A 16,458-nucleotide genomic window follows, 5' to 3' on the forward strand; every position below is an offset into this window, starting at 1 on the left:
CGTTTTTGCCCTTCCTCTTCTTATCCTTTGGCTTGTCACACAATTACAGACTGAGTCTGTGTGACTGTACGAAAGGCATTTCCCGCTGCTACTTTAAAAAAAAAAACACAAACAAACCCTAGCATTCAGCTCGCCAGCTGTTTTCCATTAGAGCGGCACACATGCATGCCAGGAGGGCAGACGATGATGCTTCGGACGCTGTTGGGTAGCAAAAACCCTTCAGAAACTGTCCAGAAAAGCCTCTGGAATGCAAACAGTGAGGGGACAAGAATTCAATGGTTTTGTGGCTCGCTCAGGCAAACCACCTCATGGAGGTCCGGAGCGGGTTTGCCTGAATCGAGAATAAGAACGTGACGAATGAGGCCTTTTCTGTGAACTGTTGGCTCTGCAAGGCTTGGAACTGAGCACTCTCTGAGACCTCAGGGAATACGACTCCTGGATCCTCAGAATTTTTATTGATATTAAATATCATCTTGCTGCTTATCCAGACTTCCTGGTGGCGATTATGACTCTAGACTTTGTGACCCTTGGGAAAAGACCTTTTAACCTTTCAGAAATTTCCAGGATGCAAACTTTCTCTGCATGCAAATGTGTCTTTATTAAGGTCCTCACTCAGCAACTTCACTGTCACTAGTGTTTTCTTTTCTTTCTTAAAACTCCTCATTGACACTATGACCGGTGTAGATCGCAATCATAGAATCCTAGAATACTAGGACTGAAAGGGACCTCAAGAGGTCATCAAGTCCAGTCCCCTGCCCTCATGGCAGGACCAAATACTGTCTAGACCATCCCTGATAGACATTTATCTAACCTGCTCTTAAATATCTCCAGCGATGGGGATTCCACAGCCTCCCTGGGCAATTTATTCCAGTGTTTAACCACCCTGACAGTTAGGAAGTTTTTCCTAATGTCCAACCTAAACCTCCCTTGCTGCAGTTTAAGCCCATTGCTTCTTGTTCTCTCTCAGAGGCCAAGATGAACAAGTTTTCTCCCTCCTCCTTATGACACCCTTTTAGATACCTGAAAACGGCTCTCATGTCCCCCCTCAGTCTTCTCTTTTCTAAACTAAACAAACCCAGTTCTTTCAGCCTTCCCTCATAGGTCATGTTCTCTAGACCTTTTATCATTCTTGTTGCTCTAGGAGAGTGTTAACTACCACACTCTTATGCCTGTTTAGGGCAGCCAGTGGTCTGTCCCACTAGCTCACTGGTGAGGGGAGCTAGAGTTGGAAATTTTTCAATAGACCAATCTAATATCCGGTAACTCTGGGTCGGGTTCAGATGCCCTTACACTAGCAGCTGCCTTCACTAGAACTAGTAGTGAAGGGGCTTACACTCAATTAAGGGGCTCAGAATCTGGCCTTCAAAGTGCCATTTGGCTCAACCCTTCCTACCAAGAGCACAGTGAGGTTCCACATTTGTTGTGTTTCCATAGCGTCCAGGTCTAATTTTCTCAGGGAGTTTGACAGCCGAGCAGTACTCGTACTGGCTTTCCCATGATCAATTCCAGACTCTTCTTCTGGGGAGGCAGGCAAGCTGAAGAGGGGAAACTGAGGGCAGAATTTGGCCCAGTCGATGGAACTGAATTATCGATTTTATTGATGGTGCATGAGCAAGAAGAGAACCCGGCTCGCTGCCCTGTGGTAACTGAGCTTAGTGGTCTACCCTCAACCACACCCATTTGTAAGATGGGGCTAGTGACGCATCCCCGCCCCCTCGTGCTGGGAGACCCCTTTAGTTCCTGCAGATGGAAAACTCCACATGAAGGGCTGTTGCTGAGGAAAACGTTGCAGTTAATAATGGAAGCTGCATATTGCAGGAGCGTGGAGAGGAACAGATAGTCGCCAGTAGACCTGTGGTGGCTGTAAACTTATTACAGTATTGATTGCTCAGCAGTTCCAGTGGCTGCTTTAAAAATAAAAACTCTGCCTCTTGGCAGGAGATGGATTGGTTTAACATATGCCCCTGTGATCTAAAGGCCAGCTGCAAATGGGAGCCAGTAATTCCTGTACAGTGATCCAGGAAACGGTGTTGTTGCTTTTTGCTTCATGCGAGGAATTTGTTAATTTGCGGGTTCTGAACTGATTGTGCAGGGCAAGGAGGGAAGAGCACAATGTGTCTTTTCTAGGGAAGTGAAATATCGGTTCATTGAGTAGTCGAGTAACCTCATGAATTCTTAGTGGTTACTCGGCTATTGGGGCCGGCAGCCAGTGTGCTCCATCCTCGCTCCGGAGAAGACGCCTGCCATGCCGTGCTGCTGCCTCTGTAACAGAGGCTGCAACGCAGGGTGCCAGGTGGGAGTTTAAAAAGCAGCTCCCCTTGTGGACTGGCTGCCTGTTGCCCTGTGCTGATAAAGAGGCAGCTGCGTGGAGTGGCAGCAGCCCGTCTGGGGAAAGGGTTGTCTGAGCTCCCGGACCCACTGCGAGCCGGAACTGAGCCAGGCTGCCTGCCCACCTGGCTCCTAATACACTTTAAATGCAGAGCCGCAGCGGGGTAGGTCCTGGACCTGTTGCAAGCCAGGACTGAGCCGGGCTGCTGGCCAGCCTGCTAAAAAAATTTTACTGGCAAGTGTGGGGAGAGGGCGGATGTGGGTAGTCTATAAGCTTTTGCTTATCGGTTAATTGGTTAATCGACTATACTTTTACATCCCTAATCTTTTCAATGCCCCCCCCTCTAGTCCAGCACCCTGGGGACCTGACCGGTGCCAGCTCAGAGAATTTACCAAACCACGGGAGATCAGTATTGTCTAGCAGCATCACCAACGCTTCCAGTGCTTACTGGACTCTGAGAAGACATTTAGGGATCAATTAGAGTTAGATAACTGCACAGAACACTGAGAGCCAGGTCTGGTGGCCAGTGTTCTCTCTATTTTTTTCCATCTATGTGTGGAATACATTTTGTTATGTGCACCAGGGTATGGACAGATGTGCACCACCTATAGAAACACACATTACCGGCTTTGGGCAGCTGTGGGCTCTCTGCTAATCAGCTGGGCAGCACCTGATTCTCTCCTGAGTGGCCGCCCAAGCGCTCAGCTTACAGGGAACGCTGCGGGTGGCTGTAAACAAACTTTATGGGACCGCAGGAAATTTGCCTACACCCATGATAATGGCACATCCAGCTAACTGAAATCATGCCGGACCACGGATGTTGCTGGACCAGAGCGTGCCGGACTAGAGAAGTTCTCCCTGTAGTTCTCTCTGTAGGTTGTGGCTGGCTGGCTCCTGAGAGATCTCGCAAGGGGCCAGCATCTTTTGTTGCACTGTGGTTTGCTACACTGCAGTGGGGGAGAGACCAGTTAATATGGGGGAGGGAGGGGTGCAAATTGAAAGAGGATCTAAGACAGGGCTGGTGGTTCTGTAACTATGTACATGCACCAACCCTTCCATCCCCACAGAGAGAGAATCCAGCCACTACTGGGGTCTGGCAAGCCTGTGTCCCAGCGTAGTATCATGTGTGGACTGGCGCTGCTGCTGCTGTGTCAGAGGAGAGGGGAAATCCTCACCCGATTGCTCTCAGTCCTGGTTTGTCCCCCAAAGTGCGCAGTGGGCCCAGGACTCTCCCGTTAGTCCCGGGTGCCAGCTGAGAAATTTCGCGCTGCGCTAGAGAGAATCAGTGCTGTGTCCCTCTCGGAATTCCTTCCCCCTCCCGTGTCTCATGACCCAAAGAGGATTAAAAAAGTTGCTGCGCATGACTGTGCCTTTATTTGACCTGGTATGTTTATCACCAAAAATCAATATACAGATTGCATTAAAAAAACCTTTGGCTAATGGGTTAGCGCCGTGGGAAAAGCTCACACGTTGCACATGGTCAGTACAGCTGATTGGAAGGCCGGTGACGATCCAGACACTGTATTGATACCCCAGCCTCAGCGCTGTGTATGTCAGCTCTCATTACGCTGTAGAAAAGGCGGCGTTCCAAGGATTCAATCAATGAGTGCCTGGACTCTCACATGCCTCTCTATCGACAGCTTGTCGTTTTCTCTCTCCACATTACCATCCCAGGCACCCACTGTCCAGGGTGCGTTCCCCATGATCTTTGACGCCCTTTTCTTCTAAAGCACAGTTCATTTACAACATAGCCAGTGGGTTACAACCCTGCTCGACTTAGGTTCTTAAATTCTGAGTTGGAAAAAATATTTGTTGCAATGTTTTAACAAGTAGAGCTCAGTGTTTTTAATTTGAATATTTACATAAGAACATAAGAATGGCTGTGCTGGATCAGACCAAAGGTCCATCTAGCCCAGTAGCCTGTCTGCCGACAGTGGCCAGCACCAGGTGCCCTGGAGAGGGTTGACCGAAGACAATGATCAAACGATTTGTCTCTTGCCATCCTTCTCCAGCCTCTGACAAACAGAGGCCAAGGACACCATTTCTATCCCCTGGCTAATAGCCTTTTATGGACCTAACCTCTATGAAATTATCTAGCTTCTCTTTAAACTCTATTATAGTCCCAGCCTTCACAGCCTCCTCTGGCAAGGAGTTCCACAGGTTGACTACGCACTGTGTGAAGAACTTTCTTTTATTCGTTTTAAACCTGCTACCCATTAACTTCATTTAGTGTCCTCTAGTTCTTCTATTATGGGAACTAATAAATAACTTTTCTTTATTCGCCCTCTCCACACCACTCATGATTTTATAGACCTCTATCATATCCCCCCTCAGCCTCTCCTTCAACATTTGTTCATTGAAGGCCTAGAACAATTCTGTTATACCTCCTCTCTCCCCCAAATTTACTCTTTCCTGCTTAGGATGTTAGCAGCTCTTTGATCGAGTGCTGGTTGTAGCACTAAATGGGCCATCGTCACAGATTCCTGATGTGCCCTTGAATAAGTCACCTGATCGCCATTTGCCTCGGTCAGTCCAGATGCAAGATTGGGTAAATGCAGGAGCTTATTTGATTGCAGATGCTGCCTATCCGATGCACTGCTCTGCAAGCGTTGCTGTAATGTTTTTTGAATTACCAAACTGAAAAAAACCCCTTCACTTTAGAAGCATGCCAGTCCAAATTTAACGAAATTCGAGCAAGATTCTTAGCGGGCAGGCGAGATTATAAAGTGGTTTATATAAATGTATAACAGATGAAAACTAAGCAGGAAAAGCTAGCCAGCGTGAAATCAACATGGCACCAAATTCTGATCTAATTTGCAGTGCTGTAAATTACTCAGCATCGGGCCCATTCTATAAAAATAAGTTGAGATCTGACAATCTGCATGTGTGTCAGTTTTACTTTATTGAACGTTTTCATGATGCATTCATTTAAAATAGAAATTCATTTAAATATCTGGAAGAAAATCTCGTGTAACAAACATTGACATTAGACAAGGAGCAGTGGAGAAAAAAGAACAGGACAAACCTTCCTTCAGTATCACATATCCGTATGAATCCTATTGATCGCTGCTTTCATCAGAATACATGGGAAATGTAGACATTACAGAAGAGAAAGCATATTGAATTATTAGGAAAAAGAAAGAGGAGGGACAGAGAACGTCTAGACAGCGGGACTATTTCAGGACACCAGAAGTATCCCGAAATAGCTACCCCGCATCTTTGAAACGCTCCTGTTCTTTCGAAATATTTTTTTTGAAATAACGGGCATGCTATTCTGGCGTCCTGTAACCCTCGTTCCATGAGGGTGAAGGGATGTTTCAAAGTAGAGCGTTCTTTCAAAATACAGTTGAAATAAGATACGCAATTTGCGTATTGAGGTTGGAAGAGACCTCAGGAATCATCCAGTCCAATTTCCTTCCCAAAGCAGGACCAACCCCAACTCAATCATCCCAGCCAGGGCTTGGTCAAGCCAGGACTTAAAAACCTCCAGGGATGGAGATTCCATCCCCTCCCTAGGGAACCCATTCCAGTGCTTCCCCACCCTCCTAGGGAAATAGTTTTTCCTAATATCCAACCTAGATCCCCCCACTGTAACTTGAGCCCATTGCTCCTCATTCTGCCATCTGCCACCACTGAGAACAGCCTCTCTCCAGCCTTTTAGGAACCTCTCTTCAGGTAGTTGAAGGCTGCTACCAAATCCCCCCTCACTCTTCTCTTCTGCAGACTAAACAAACCCAAATCCCTCAGCCTCTCCTCATAGGTCATGTGCTCCAGCCCCCTCATCATTTTTGTTGTTCTCCACTGCACTTTCTCCAATGTGTCCACATCCTTTTTGTAAGGAGGGGCCCAGAACTGGACGCAGTACTCCAGATGTGTCCTCCCCAGTGCCGAATAAAGGGGATTAAATCACTTCTCTAGATCTGCTGGCAATGCTCTTCCTAATGCACCCTAATGCCCTTCTTGGCTACAACGGTACCATGTTCTTATTCTATCCAGCTTCTCATCCACTGTAATCCCCAGGACTTGCATATTAGCATTCAATTAGTATTATTGTCTAACAAATATTTGAAGACCTCCTCAAACCAGCTGTTGTTAAAAAAACGTTTAATCCAATCAGTGTCTAATACAGGACTTTCCTATTGACCTCCGTGAGCTGGTGTGCTCTCTAAAGATTCTTGGTATTTAGGGCTTAATTCTATTAGTTTACCTATCCGTAAAGTTGGTTTAAAAATTTGAAATAGAAAATGGCTAACTAAAGAGTGTATTCTAGTCAATGGGAGCAGAATTTTGTGACTAAATGGATATTACTATTTATAAATAAAGATTTTTTTTACTCCAATTCGGGCACATTGTATCATTTATCTTCGACAACAAAGATTAAGATTTTTTTTTTTTATTTGTAGCGCTGTCTTGCTAAAAATGGCATATTTATATTATTTGACATTTGAACTGCAATTGTTGTGGGCTGCTGTTTTAATTCTTTTGTAGCTGAAGGAGCCCTGGAAAATTAACTTTGTATGATCTTAAAAGCTCGATGTAATGTTTGTTTTAGTCCAGGGGGGAATGATGTTTTCCACTAGATCAATAGGCCTATTTGCAACAAGGCTTTGAAGCTCGTGGCTAAAAGCTGATGGATCAAATCTGTTTTGGATTTAGTGCAATCAGCTGAACTCCACTTTCACATATGTAGGGGAGCCGAGGGTGCTAGCTCAGTGCAGATGCTGAATTCATTTTTATAATGCTGACAGGATAGCAGGGGGACTGCTGTGGGGAGACCCCATAGGACAAGATGTGAATTTTCAGCTGCTCTTCTCTTAGAATAGAATCGTAGAGCTGGAGGTCATCAAGTCCAGCCCCCTGCCGAAGGCAGGGCCAATCCCAACTCTTACTTAAGTTGTGTTTGGATTGGGGGGGGGGAGCCAAATTGGGCGTATTTTCAGAGCCGTGTCTGTTTAGTAAATAGCAGCTGTAAAGATTTCAGTATTTGGAGGCTGGGGCGTGTTCTGCTCATAGGTAAGCGTGCTTAATAGCGCTTTCCTTTAGGACAAGCGCTGGTCCTGCCTTCCTGAAAAGAGGGCAGCACTGTGGAGAAGCACTGCGGGGAGAGAAGGTTGTTGTGGCAAGGTGAAGAAAAGTCTGTGGTTGGAGCGCAAACTCTCTGTGCAAGCCCCTGTTGGTGATTAGTCTCCGGGATCATTCAGCCACGTTCAGTTTCCTTGCTGGGTCGAATGAATCTGTGTCTCTAACGTTGTTGCGCGCACGGACTAAAAAGTAACAAGTGGTTCTGTCTTGTATTTCAGGCACTGCGTCATGGCGACAGGGCCCACGGACGTTGTACGGACACCTGAGCCAGGGGAGGCAACCGAGGAGTGTTCAGGTAAACAGATGCTCTTCGTGTGGATAGTACACTGGGCACCCCGTGTGGATAGTACACCGGGCACCCCGTGTGGATAGTACACCGGGCACCCTGTTGGAAACCAAGCCTTGTTTCTTTAAAAGGGACGGTGGCTGCCCTGTTCTTTGGAGTCTCGTGAGTTTTTGTAATGGAAAGAGCCACTCTGTGTAGACAAGGGAATTTTGCTGGGGAAACCAATGGGGAGTCCTGGAGAGCCATCAGTTTGGGGAGGATATTTGTCTCACATTCTGGTGCTGGGTGCCTAGCAAACAGGCTGCATGGCCAGGAAACAGGCTGTATCTACTGTGACCGGATCTCTTGGAATCTGGCCCTGGGTGTAGGTTGGAGAGGTCACTCCCGGGTAGGAAAGAGATGTCGGGCCATCGCCCCACTGTAGCACTTCCTCGTGGTGGAGGAGCCATCGGTGTTTGCTACAGACATCCATCTACTTGCTTATCCTTCGGTCTAGTCCCAGATTGGGGGTTGGGACCACAAAGTCGGCTGTGACCCTGTTTTAATGGGGATATGGAGGGTGGCTGTTTGGCCCCCACCCTCAGCAAGTCTAAGCTGAAGCCAAATCCCAAGAGAACCGTCAGCCCCGGGCCTGAGTCCCACCTCTCAGAGCTGAGGTGGGAGCCCACAGACTTACATCTTCAATGGAGCTCAGGGTTTCAGGCCCCCTATACTTGGAGCTGAAGCACTTGGACTCTAGCTTTGCCCATCCATGTCCCTCACCAAACGGTGAGGCTGAGACTTTAGTCTCCCCCTCTTGGGGTCAGGGGCAACGTGCAGAGGCATACGAGGGGCACATTCCCCCCCAAATACCCTGGGTGTGAGGGGCCAACCAGCAGCGGGGGCCCATCCCACCCAACTCTCACGGGTAGTGGGGGGAAGCGGAGCAAGGCATCTCCTTCTGCGGGCCTGGGTGTCGAGCACGCATTGGTGGATCACCTCAGCAGATCTTCGTTACCTCACCACCAATGGTCCCCCCACTTGGAGGTGGCTCGGATGCTCTTCCAGAAGTGGGAGATTCCCCAAGCGGAACTCTTCACCATGAGGCAAAAAGCAAAGAGTCAATTCTGCTGCCTGTGAAGTCCTGACGATGGAGGTCTTGCTGATGCCTTTCCCCTGTTTGGATCAGGAAGTCTGAGGTAGTCATTCCTGCCAGGTTAACAGAGCCCTGGCTAAGATCGAGAGGAACAAGGTCTGAGTCATCTTGATCACCTCAGCACGTGGGCACAGCCCATTCGCCCAAATCTCCTGTTGCAAGACCATGGTCATCTCCTGCATCCCAACCACCTATCCCTCCACCTCATGGCATGGCTACTGCATGGCTGAACCTGGAAGAGCAGGTGTGCTCTAGGGAAGAAGTGCAGGAGGTCCTGTTAGCAGCAGGTAACCCTCTACTAGGGCAACTTACCTGGTGACATGGATGAAGTTCTCTCTCTGTGGAGGCCAAGTGGAGCATACCCCCCACAGATTCATCCTTGCAGACCATCCTGGATTACCTGCCTCTGAAGGTCTTTTGTCAGGGTTGTCCCTGTCCTTTATCAGGGTTCATCAAATGTCCATTTTGGTATTCTACCCTCTGGTTCCCGGCAGGTTGGTGTTTTCGCACAAGATGTGGGCTTGGTTCTTGAGAGACCTTGTGAAAGGCGCTTCCCTCCACTCAAGGACCTTGTCCTCCGATGGGATCTCAGTTTGGGCCTCTCTTGGTTAACGGGACTGCCCCTTGAGCTGTTGGGCTCTTCCGCTCTGACTCATTTGTCACGGAAGATCGCCCTTGTGGCGGTGACGTCGGCCAGACGGGCGTCAGAGCTGAAAGCCTTGACTTTGGAACCACCGGACGCAATATTTTTTTAAAGACAAGGTTCGGCTCTCAACCACCTTCAGGAAAAACGGTTTCGCCAAAGGTGGTGTTTTTATTCCATCAGGTTATCTTCCTCCCAGTGGGCGACCCTAAGCCACATGCCGATAGCAAGGAAAAGAATCTGCGTGCTTTGGACATGCCCTGGCTTTTCACCTGGCATGTACAAGGCCCTTTAGGGACTCGACCCAGCTCTTGGTAGTGACTGCAGATGAAGAGCCTCCCGGTCTCCTTACCGAGGATCTCCAATGGGATTACCTTCTACTTCAAGATGTGTCATGACCTGGCGCATATCCCGCCACCGCCAGCGGTAAAGGCTCAGTCGACACGGGGTGCAGGCATGGTCGGCTACATTCCGTACTCATGTCCCAACCCGGTAGACATGTCAGGGTCTTCAGTACACGCGCTCACAACTCGCTAGGCCCTCACCCAGCGGAGCAGTGACGACGCCGGCAGTGCTGTTACAAGCATCATCTCCCTGCACTCCCACCCGGCTCCAGGCTCGCTGCTCAGGAATCCCCAACCTTGGAATGGCCGTGAGCAAGCGCCCGAAGAAGACGACACCAGTTATGTTCTTTGAGATGTGTTTCTCATGTCCATCTGCAACCTGCCCTCTCTCCCCTGCCGTTGGAGTTTTCGGCAAGAAGGAACTGAGCTTTGGGGGGGGGGGCGGGCAGTGGGGGAGAAGTGCATGGTACTATAAGGGCACCACTCCAGAATTCACCAGAATCGCTCCCCTAAGGGTACTGCTAAAGGACAAACTTCTGGCATCAGTGCATCTGGCAACCACACACCCCTAACGTAGAATGGACATGAGCAACACATCTTGAAGAACACCAGTTACGAGACTGGGAACCGTCTTTTTCCAATCCTCCAGGCTGGCAGGAAAATCTTGCAAATGTGGCTTTAATGAACTTTAAAAGCCCCAAATCCAGGAGGCAATTAAAAACACCAAACACTCATCATTATTGCTTTACACTGCATGATTTCTTTAAAACCAGCTTCAAGATTTTGGGAGGGCAGGGTTACTCATGATGATACTGATCATTTCAGGTGTTTCCCATGCCCCTGAATCTTCCTACCAATTTTTGTCATTTTACCATCACATTTTCTTATTTAAAAAGTGTTTTTCTTTCCCCTGTTGCTATGTAGAAGAATCACACAAACAACAAGGGGGCTCTATTTCACATACTGACCAGAGAGCGAAAATAATGAAACTGGCTGTATTCAGAGTGCTGTGAAAGGCACAAAGTAAATGAACTTGAAAAAACAGAACACAGCATTTGTTTTCTCCTCTGTCAGTTACAGTAGTTACTTGCAATTTTAACAGCCCATACGTTTTCAGGTAGAAGTACGATTTTTTTAAAGCTGACACTAGCCCTTTAAATTTTATCTGGAAAAAATATGTTTTGCATTGCAATATTGCCAATCCCAAGCATTCAAAAATTGTGAGCCATCATTCATAAACTGTTTTGATGAATGGTTTTATATGCAGTTATGTTAACTTGGGGATTCCTTCACCTCTCTGTGCTGGATTTTTAATTTACGTGGTTAAATCTTCCTTTATTATTATTATTATTATTGGTATTACTGCAGTTTTTAGAAGCCTTAGTCAGAAGTTCTAGAACCTATCTTGCTGGGCATTCACTGTATGATGTACAGACACAGATTATCTCGCACATGAATCATAAAGCATTTTGTGAACCCAGTGCAATATTTGATTACTTCACCAGTACCGCAAGGCCTCATAGGTGACATGTATCAGCTTGAGAACAGCAAACACAAACAGTACACAATCTGAAGTGCCAAATGCTCTCCAAACTCAAGACAAGAACACAGACGTGGTGCTCCAGAGGGCTGTTGGTCTAAATACACAGGTCACATAGGAAAGGGCTATCTCAAAGTGGTTTTTCTGCTAGTTCCTGTGAGCTTCTGGGAAGAGCTTCCTGTTTCTCGTTTTGTTTCAACAGCTGGAGCAATTCAATTAGGCTGGGCGTAACTGTGCTGGAATGGCTTTTTGTGCTGATGTGCAAGACCCGGCCAATGTTAAAATGATGGTTAATGCACTGATCGTGGTTTCTGAGTTTTGAACTGCATTCGAGGAGTATGTATTGCTCATGTAATGACTGAGGTTTTATTCAGTGTTGGAGGCTGACCAGCTACTTTCATGGCTTCCATCCTGAAATTCTTTACCACACGGATTTAAAACAAATCAGGGGAGAAATTGCTTGGCTTTATCCTTTGCAGTCATAGTCACGACAGCTTCTTGAGTTTACTCTGTTTCACCCCTGCTTTCATAATTTACTGTGTGATCCACTAGCTCAGGAACCTGACCCTCCACACATCCCTGGGCTTCCGATTTAGTCTAGTGCAGGGGTGGGCTATCATTTTTGACCGAGTGCTACTTCACAAATTTTTGAAGTGGCCCTGGGCCGCTGTGGAAGGGGCGGGGCCTCAGGCGGAAGGGGCGGGGCCTCAGGCGGAAGGGGCGGGGCTAGGATACTTCTGTGCTTCCCCGCCCACAGATTCTGATTGACCTGGGGTCGGGGGGAGTGCATGAAGTCTCTCGGTCCGTGCCTTTGGGCACATGGTGCTTAGATTCAACAGCCAGGGTTGACTCGAAGCGTTGTGCTCTCCTTGGTCCCTAGCCCCGATTGGCCTGGGGGTGGGGGAGTGACAGGGACTCCACGGGCCAGATCAACTCGCTTGGATCCGGCCTGCAGAGGACCTGTTGCCCACCCCCGGTCTAGTGCAAAAGCCATTGGTAAGCCTACACTAAGCGACCCTCCCTGTTCATATTACCATTGGTGTGTGCATCGATAGCAATGCAATCGTAATGATGCTGTTTTCTGCATATGATGTCTTTTAAATATCTAAGACAGTGGTCCCCAATGCAGTGCCCGCGGGCGCCATGGCGCCCACCGGGGCATTTATGTGTGCCCACCACGTGACCAGGGCCAGTCCAAGCCATTCTTGCGCCCCGGGCACGCGGCGCCTGCACGACCCCGCCCCCAGGCACCCGTCAGCCCCAAAAGGTTGGGGACCACTGTAAGACTTTGCCTTCGTGCAGCGCTCAGACATTTTGTTCTGCCGCTGAAGCGGGTGAGAAGATGAACGGATGCGGATGGATAGATCGGGGCGTGCGCACACTGTGCTCGTTGGAGACTTTGCTTTTATCTTTTCGTGCTCTGTACCTCGACCCACAGGAAGTCATTTTAGACCGATGGGATCTAGGTGCTTTTTCTGGAATAACACGTTGTGCACACGGTGGTTGGGAGGGACACACCTGGAACGCTGATGATTCATCTGAACACTGGTGATGCAGTGACGACAGGCTGAGAACCACCTAACGGAGACTTCTGGGTGGCTTGCGAGGTAATGGGGTTTAATGGCTAACATGACCTGTCTTCTGTTACCAACTCTGCCACTGGCTATCTGTGGACCGGGGCCAAAGTCCATTGGAGTCAACAGGAATTGCCGCTGACTTTAGCGGGCTTAGGTTTGGGCTTTGTGTCATCTTGTGTAACCCTCACACCGAGGCTATGTCTACACTGGTGGCTTCTTGCACAAGAACATCGTGCGCAAGGGTTCTTGTGCAAGAAGTCTTGTGCAAGAAAACGTCCACGCTGCCATGTGCGCGCTGTGCTTTTGCGCCAAGAGCTCCCATGGCAGTGTGGATGCTCTCTTGTGCAAGAAAGCTCCGACGGCCATTTTAGCCATAGGGCTTTCTTGCGCAAGAAATCCCTGCCGAGGGCCCACACTGCCCTCTTGCGCAAGAGCTCCTGCGTAAGAGGGCTTAAAAAAGAGCGTAGCTCTTGCGCAAGAAGCCCTCTCTTACCACGCCGTACTGTAAATTTCCTTGCGCAAGAGTGGGCGGGCGGTGTAGATGCTCTGTGGATTCTTGCGCAAGAAGCCATGAGTGTAGACATAGCCCTAGTGTGGTTACTGAGCAATGCAAGTGGCACCGAGACCACAGCAACAGTTAAGACCAAGAGACCTCTACAGCACAGTCTAGGAGCCAGCTGGCTTTTAGCGCAGGGGGTAGAGGCTCCTATACTCAGCTCCACCTGGTGGCAGTTACACTTGCGCAAGTGACTGCCGTTTTTTGGATACCCGATTTGTGAAAGGAGTCTAATACAACCTGCTCCTCTCTTACAGCGCTTTGAGGGTTATTTAAGCGGCCAGGCACAGCAGGAAAGTGCTGTGTATCATGATTGCTATGGAGAGTTGCTAGGTGGTGCTGTTAATCACCGTCTAAGCCACTGGTCACCAACCAGTCGGTCGGGATCTACGGGTGGGTCTTGGAGCCGTTGACAGGTGATCCTGAGAGGTTTGGCCGGGAGGCTGTCAAGTGTCGGCCCTTCATCTGCCCCTCTCAGCACTGCCATGCTGCTCCCGCCCTGTGCCTCCGAGTTGCCCCAACAGCCGGAGATGCAGCGTGCTCATGTGTATAAGCACATTTGTACCCAAGAAGGAGCTTAGGTATTTTGAAGCACTGTCGTTGCGCTAGCCAAGGAAGATGGCGGCTCAGCCCAGCAGAGTACAGGTAGTGAGTCACGGCAGGCTGGGCAGAGCAGGCAGACAAATACCCGTGTCCTAGCTGGTGAGATGAAGACCGCTAGCTGCACCCCTTGTAGGGTGGGGGTAGGAAATGCCTGATAGGCCACCGGGCACATTTCAGTGCTGAAGGGGGGCTGTTGGGGAGATGGGATAAGTACTGGAACTTGTCCTTTTTGTTTTTTTATAACTGCGTCAGTTCTGTTTCTGCAGCGTACTTAGAATACTTCTGTAGTGGTGTGTGTGACGGGGTGAGGTCACAGAAGTCCCCTTGGGGGTACCTCCCGGGGTGTTGACATGGCCACTTCTACTCACCTTCCTGCTCTCTGGGACTTCTCGCCACCCTGTCCTGCTGGGCAGCTCCCTGGTCCCCCCGCCAGCCGAGACATAGAGCCGAAATCAGTGCCCCCCCCCCCAAGGAGCACCTTCAGATCGAATGACAATGCAGTTTTGGGCCCAGCTTCCCGGGATACCACTCCCCACATGGGATCAGAACCCCAAAAGAATTATATAGGTAAGCCCCCTGAGCAATGAAAGGGGGGATGTGCCCGCCAATGGCTCCCCCAAGTAATAATGATTTACTCTGGGGCTTGATAGTAAGTAAAAGTAATTTTATTAAGTACAGACAATAGGGTGTAAGTGGTGGTAAGTGGGAACAGGCAGCACAAAGTAGGTTACAAATAAAACAACAGAAAACGCTGAGCTACATCGACACTAAATCCTCAGTGCAAACTTATTTCAAACTCGCCCTAAAACTGTTCCTTTCCCAGCCAAGCCTTCCGACCGGGGGTATCTTCTCCTCCCCGGGGGTCTCTGGTTCACTCTGCTGGGTGTGCCCGCCAAAGACCCACACTCCTACTTCCTCCCTTCTTGCATGGGAGGTCACCTGGCCAGTGGGGGTGGACATAGGACTTTCTCAGACCAACCACTGCTCAGACTTAAAGGACTCAAGAGATCGTTTAACAGCTGGTCATCAAGACATCGAGGGTAACGCCCGTGCTGATTGTCATTCCCACATTTAAAACCCATAAAGCACTCCACATGTCTAAGTTGACACACACGAATGACACACACGCCCAGATAAGATAAACAGAGCCAGCCGATAAAGACACGACGATTGACGGGTTACATGATGCCATTGGTCCCAAGCACTTTTGAGTTGCGTGCATTTGTGTCCGTACGTCCATTTCCTAAAGCTTGGGGGGCGGGTCTGTCGCAGTGCACTTGGCACGTCAGTCCTTCTTACCAGTACTTATGGCAGCACTGGGAGATGAGCCTGTATCTTCCCTGTCCCAGACACAAACTTCCTCCCTACCCGTGACTGCTTCCTTTGTTTCCCTGGACACATGGGACAGGGTCAAATCTACTCTGTCCTTAAAGGGCGGGGACCCTCAGAGGTGAATTAAGGGTTTGTGGGTCCCTGGGCCAGAGCAAGTGGGAGCCCTCCCCACCTCTTCCATCTGCAGTGCCACCCCCACCTGCCCAGCCCCCCTGCAGGGGAAGGAGGTCAGAGTTTGAGGGCTTCTTCTACTCATCTGCTACTCTGCCGGGGGCGGGGGAGGGGGGCTTTCCCATATCCTTGGAAGGAGTGCAGTCCAGAACGGGGCAAGCCCCCCACACCCTCATCCCGCTCCCTGGAGCGGATTGGGATGTGGGACCCCTCAATTGGCTGGGGCCACCGGGTCCCATTCACTCCGTGGCTAATCCGCCCCCGAGTCCCCTGTTTCAGAGTAAATAAATCAAGTGACGCCAGCCGAATACACAGTGTCCAAGTCACCGATTTCTCCTCTGACGGAAGCCAACCTGCGAGCCCCCAGCATCTGCTCCAGCTCAGCAGGGGGTGACAGCATTGTTATTTGCGACTGTACAGCATCGACCCTGGAGTCATTGTGTCTGTCTCAAAGTGACTCTTGTCTGGCACAAGTTGCAGCTGGGTGGTGGCATTGTTTCAGGCCCAATAATGCCTCTGGCATAAATCGCCCTACGTGCCGGGCGCACGCGGAGACAAAGCATTGCTGACTCACTCAGTGCTGGGAGAAGACAAATATGTGTCCTGAAATAATGCCTTGTTTATGAAGAAATCCTCCAGCTGCGTATTACCCCAGCTAGCCTGGAGTATGAATTGAGCCATGGTTAGAGCTCAAGAACTCTTTTTGCATTCTAACAATGCCGGTGTAGAGTTTAAGGCTACTTAGTGCAAAGGGTTTTGACTCCAGAACCCCAAACTGTTCACTAAAGGGACTTTTGTCAATCGAAAAGTCAATCCTAAAGAAGCAGCGGCGAAACAAACGAAACTCTATCACCTTAAAA

The 16,458-nt window shown here is 49.3% G+C and overlaps 1 protein-coding gene across 6 annotated transcripts in view; it reads left to right on the top strand.

Moving 5' to 3' along the window:
* Nucleotides 1-16,458, top strand: part of LOC102451066 (uncharacterized) — a 69,870-nt gene that overhangs the window by 19,568 nt on the left and 33,844 nt on the right. For all 6 annotated transcript variants that reach the window (XM_075941126.2, XM_006135298.5, XM_006135299.5 and 3 more), the window contains one exon: nt 7,630-7,706. In XM_075941126.2, coding sequence (XP_075797241.2) covers nt 7,630-7,706 — 77 coding nt within the window. The remainder of the gene's footprint in view (nt 1-7,629; nt 7,707-16,458) is intronic.

The sequence above is a fragment of the Pelodiscus sinensis genome, chromosome 13, assembly GCF_052426305.1.
Source record: "Pelodiscus sinensis isolate ZL-2025 chromosome 13, ASM5242630v1, whole genome shotgun sequence".
NCBI lineage: Eukaryota > Metazoa > Chordata > Testudines > Trionychidae > Pelodiscus > Pelodiscus sinensis.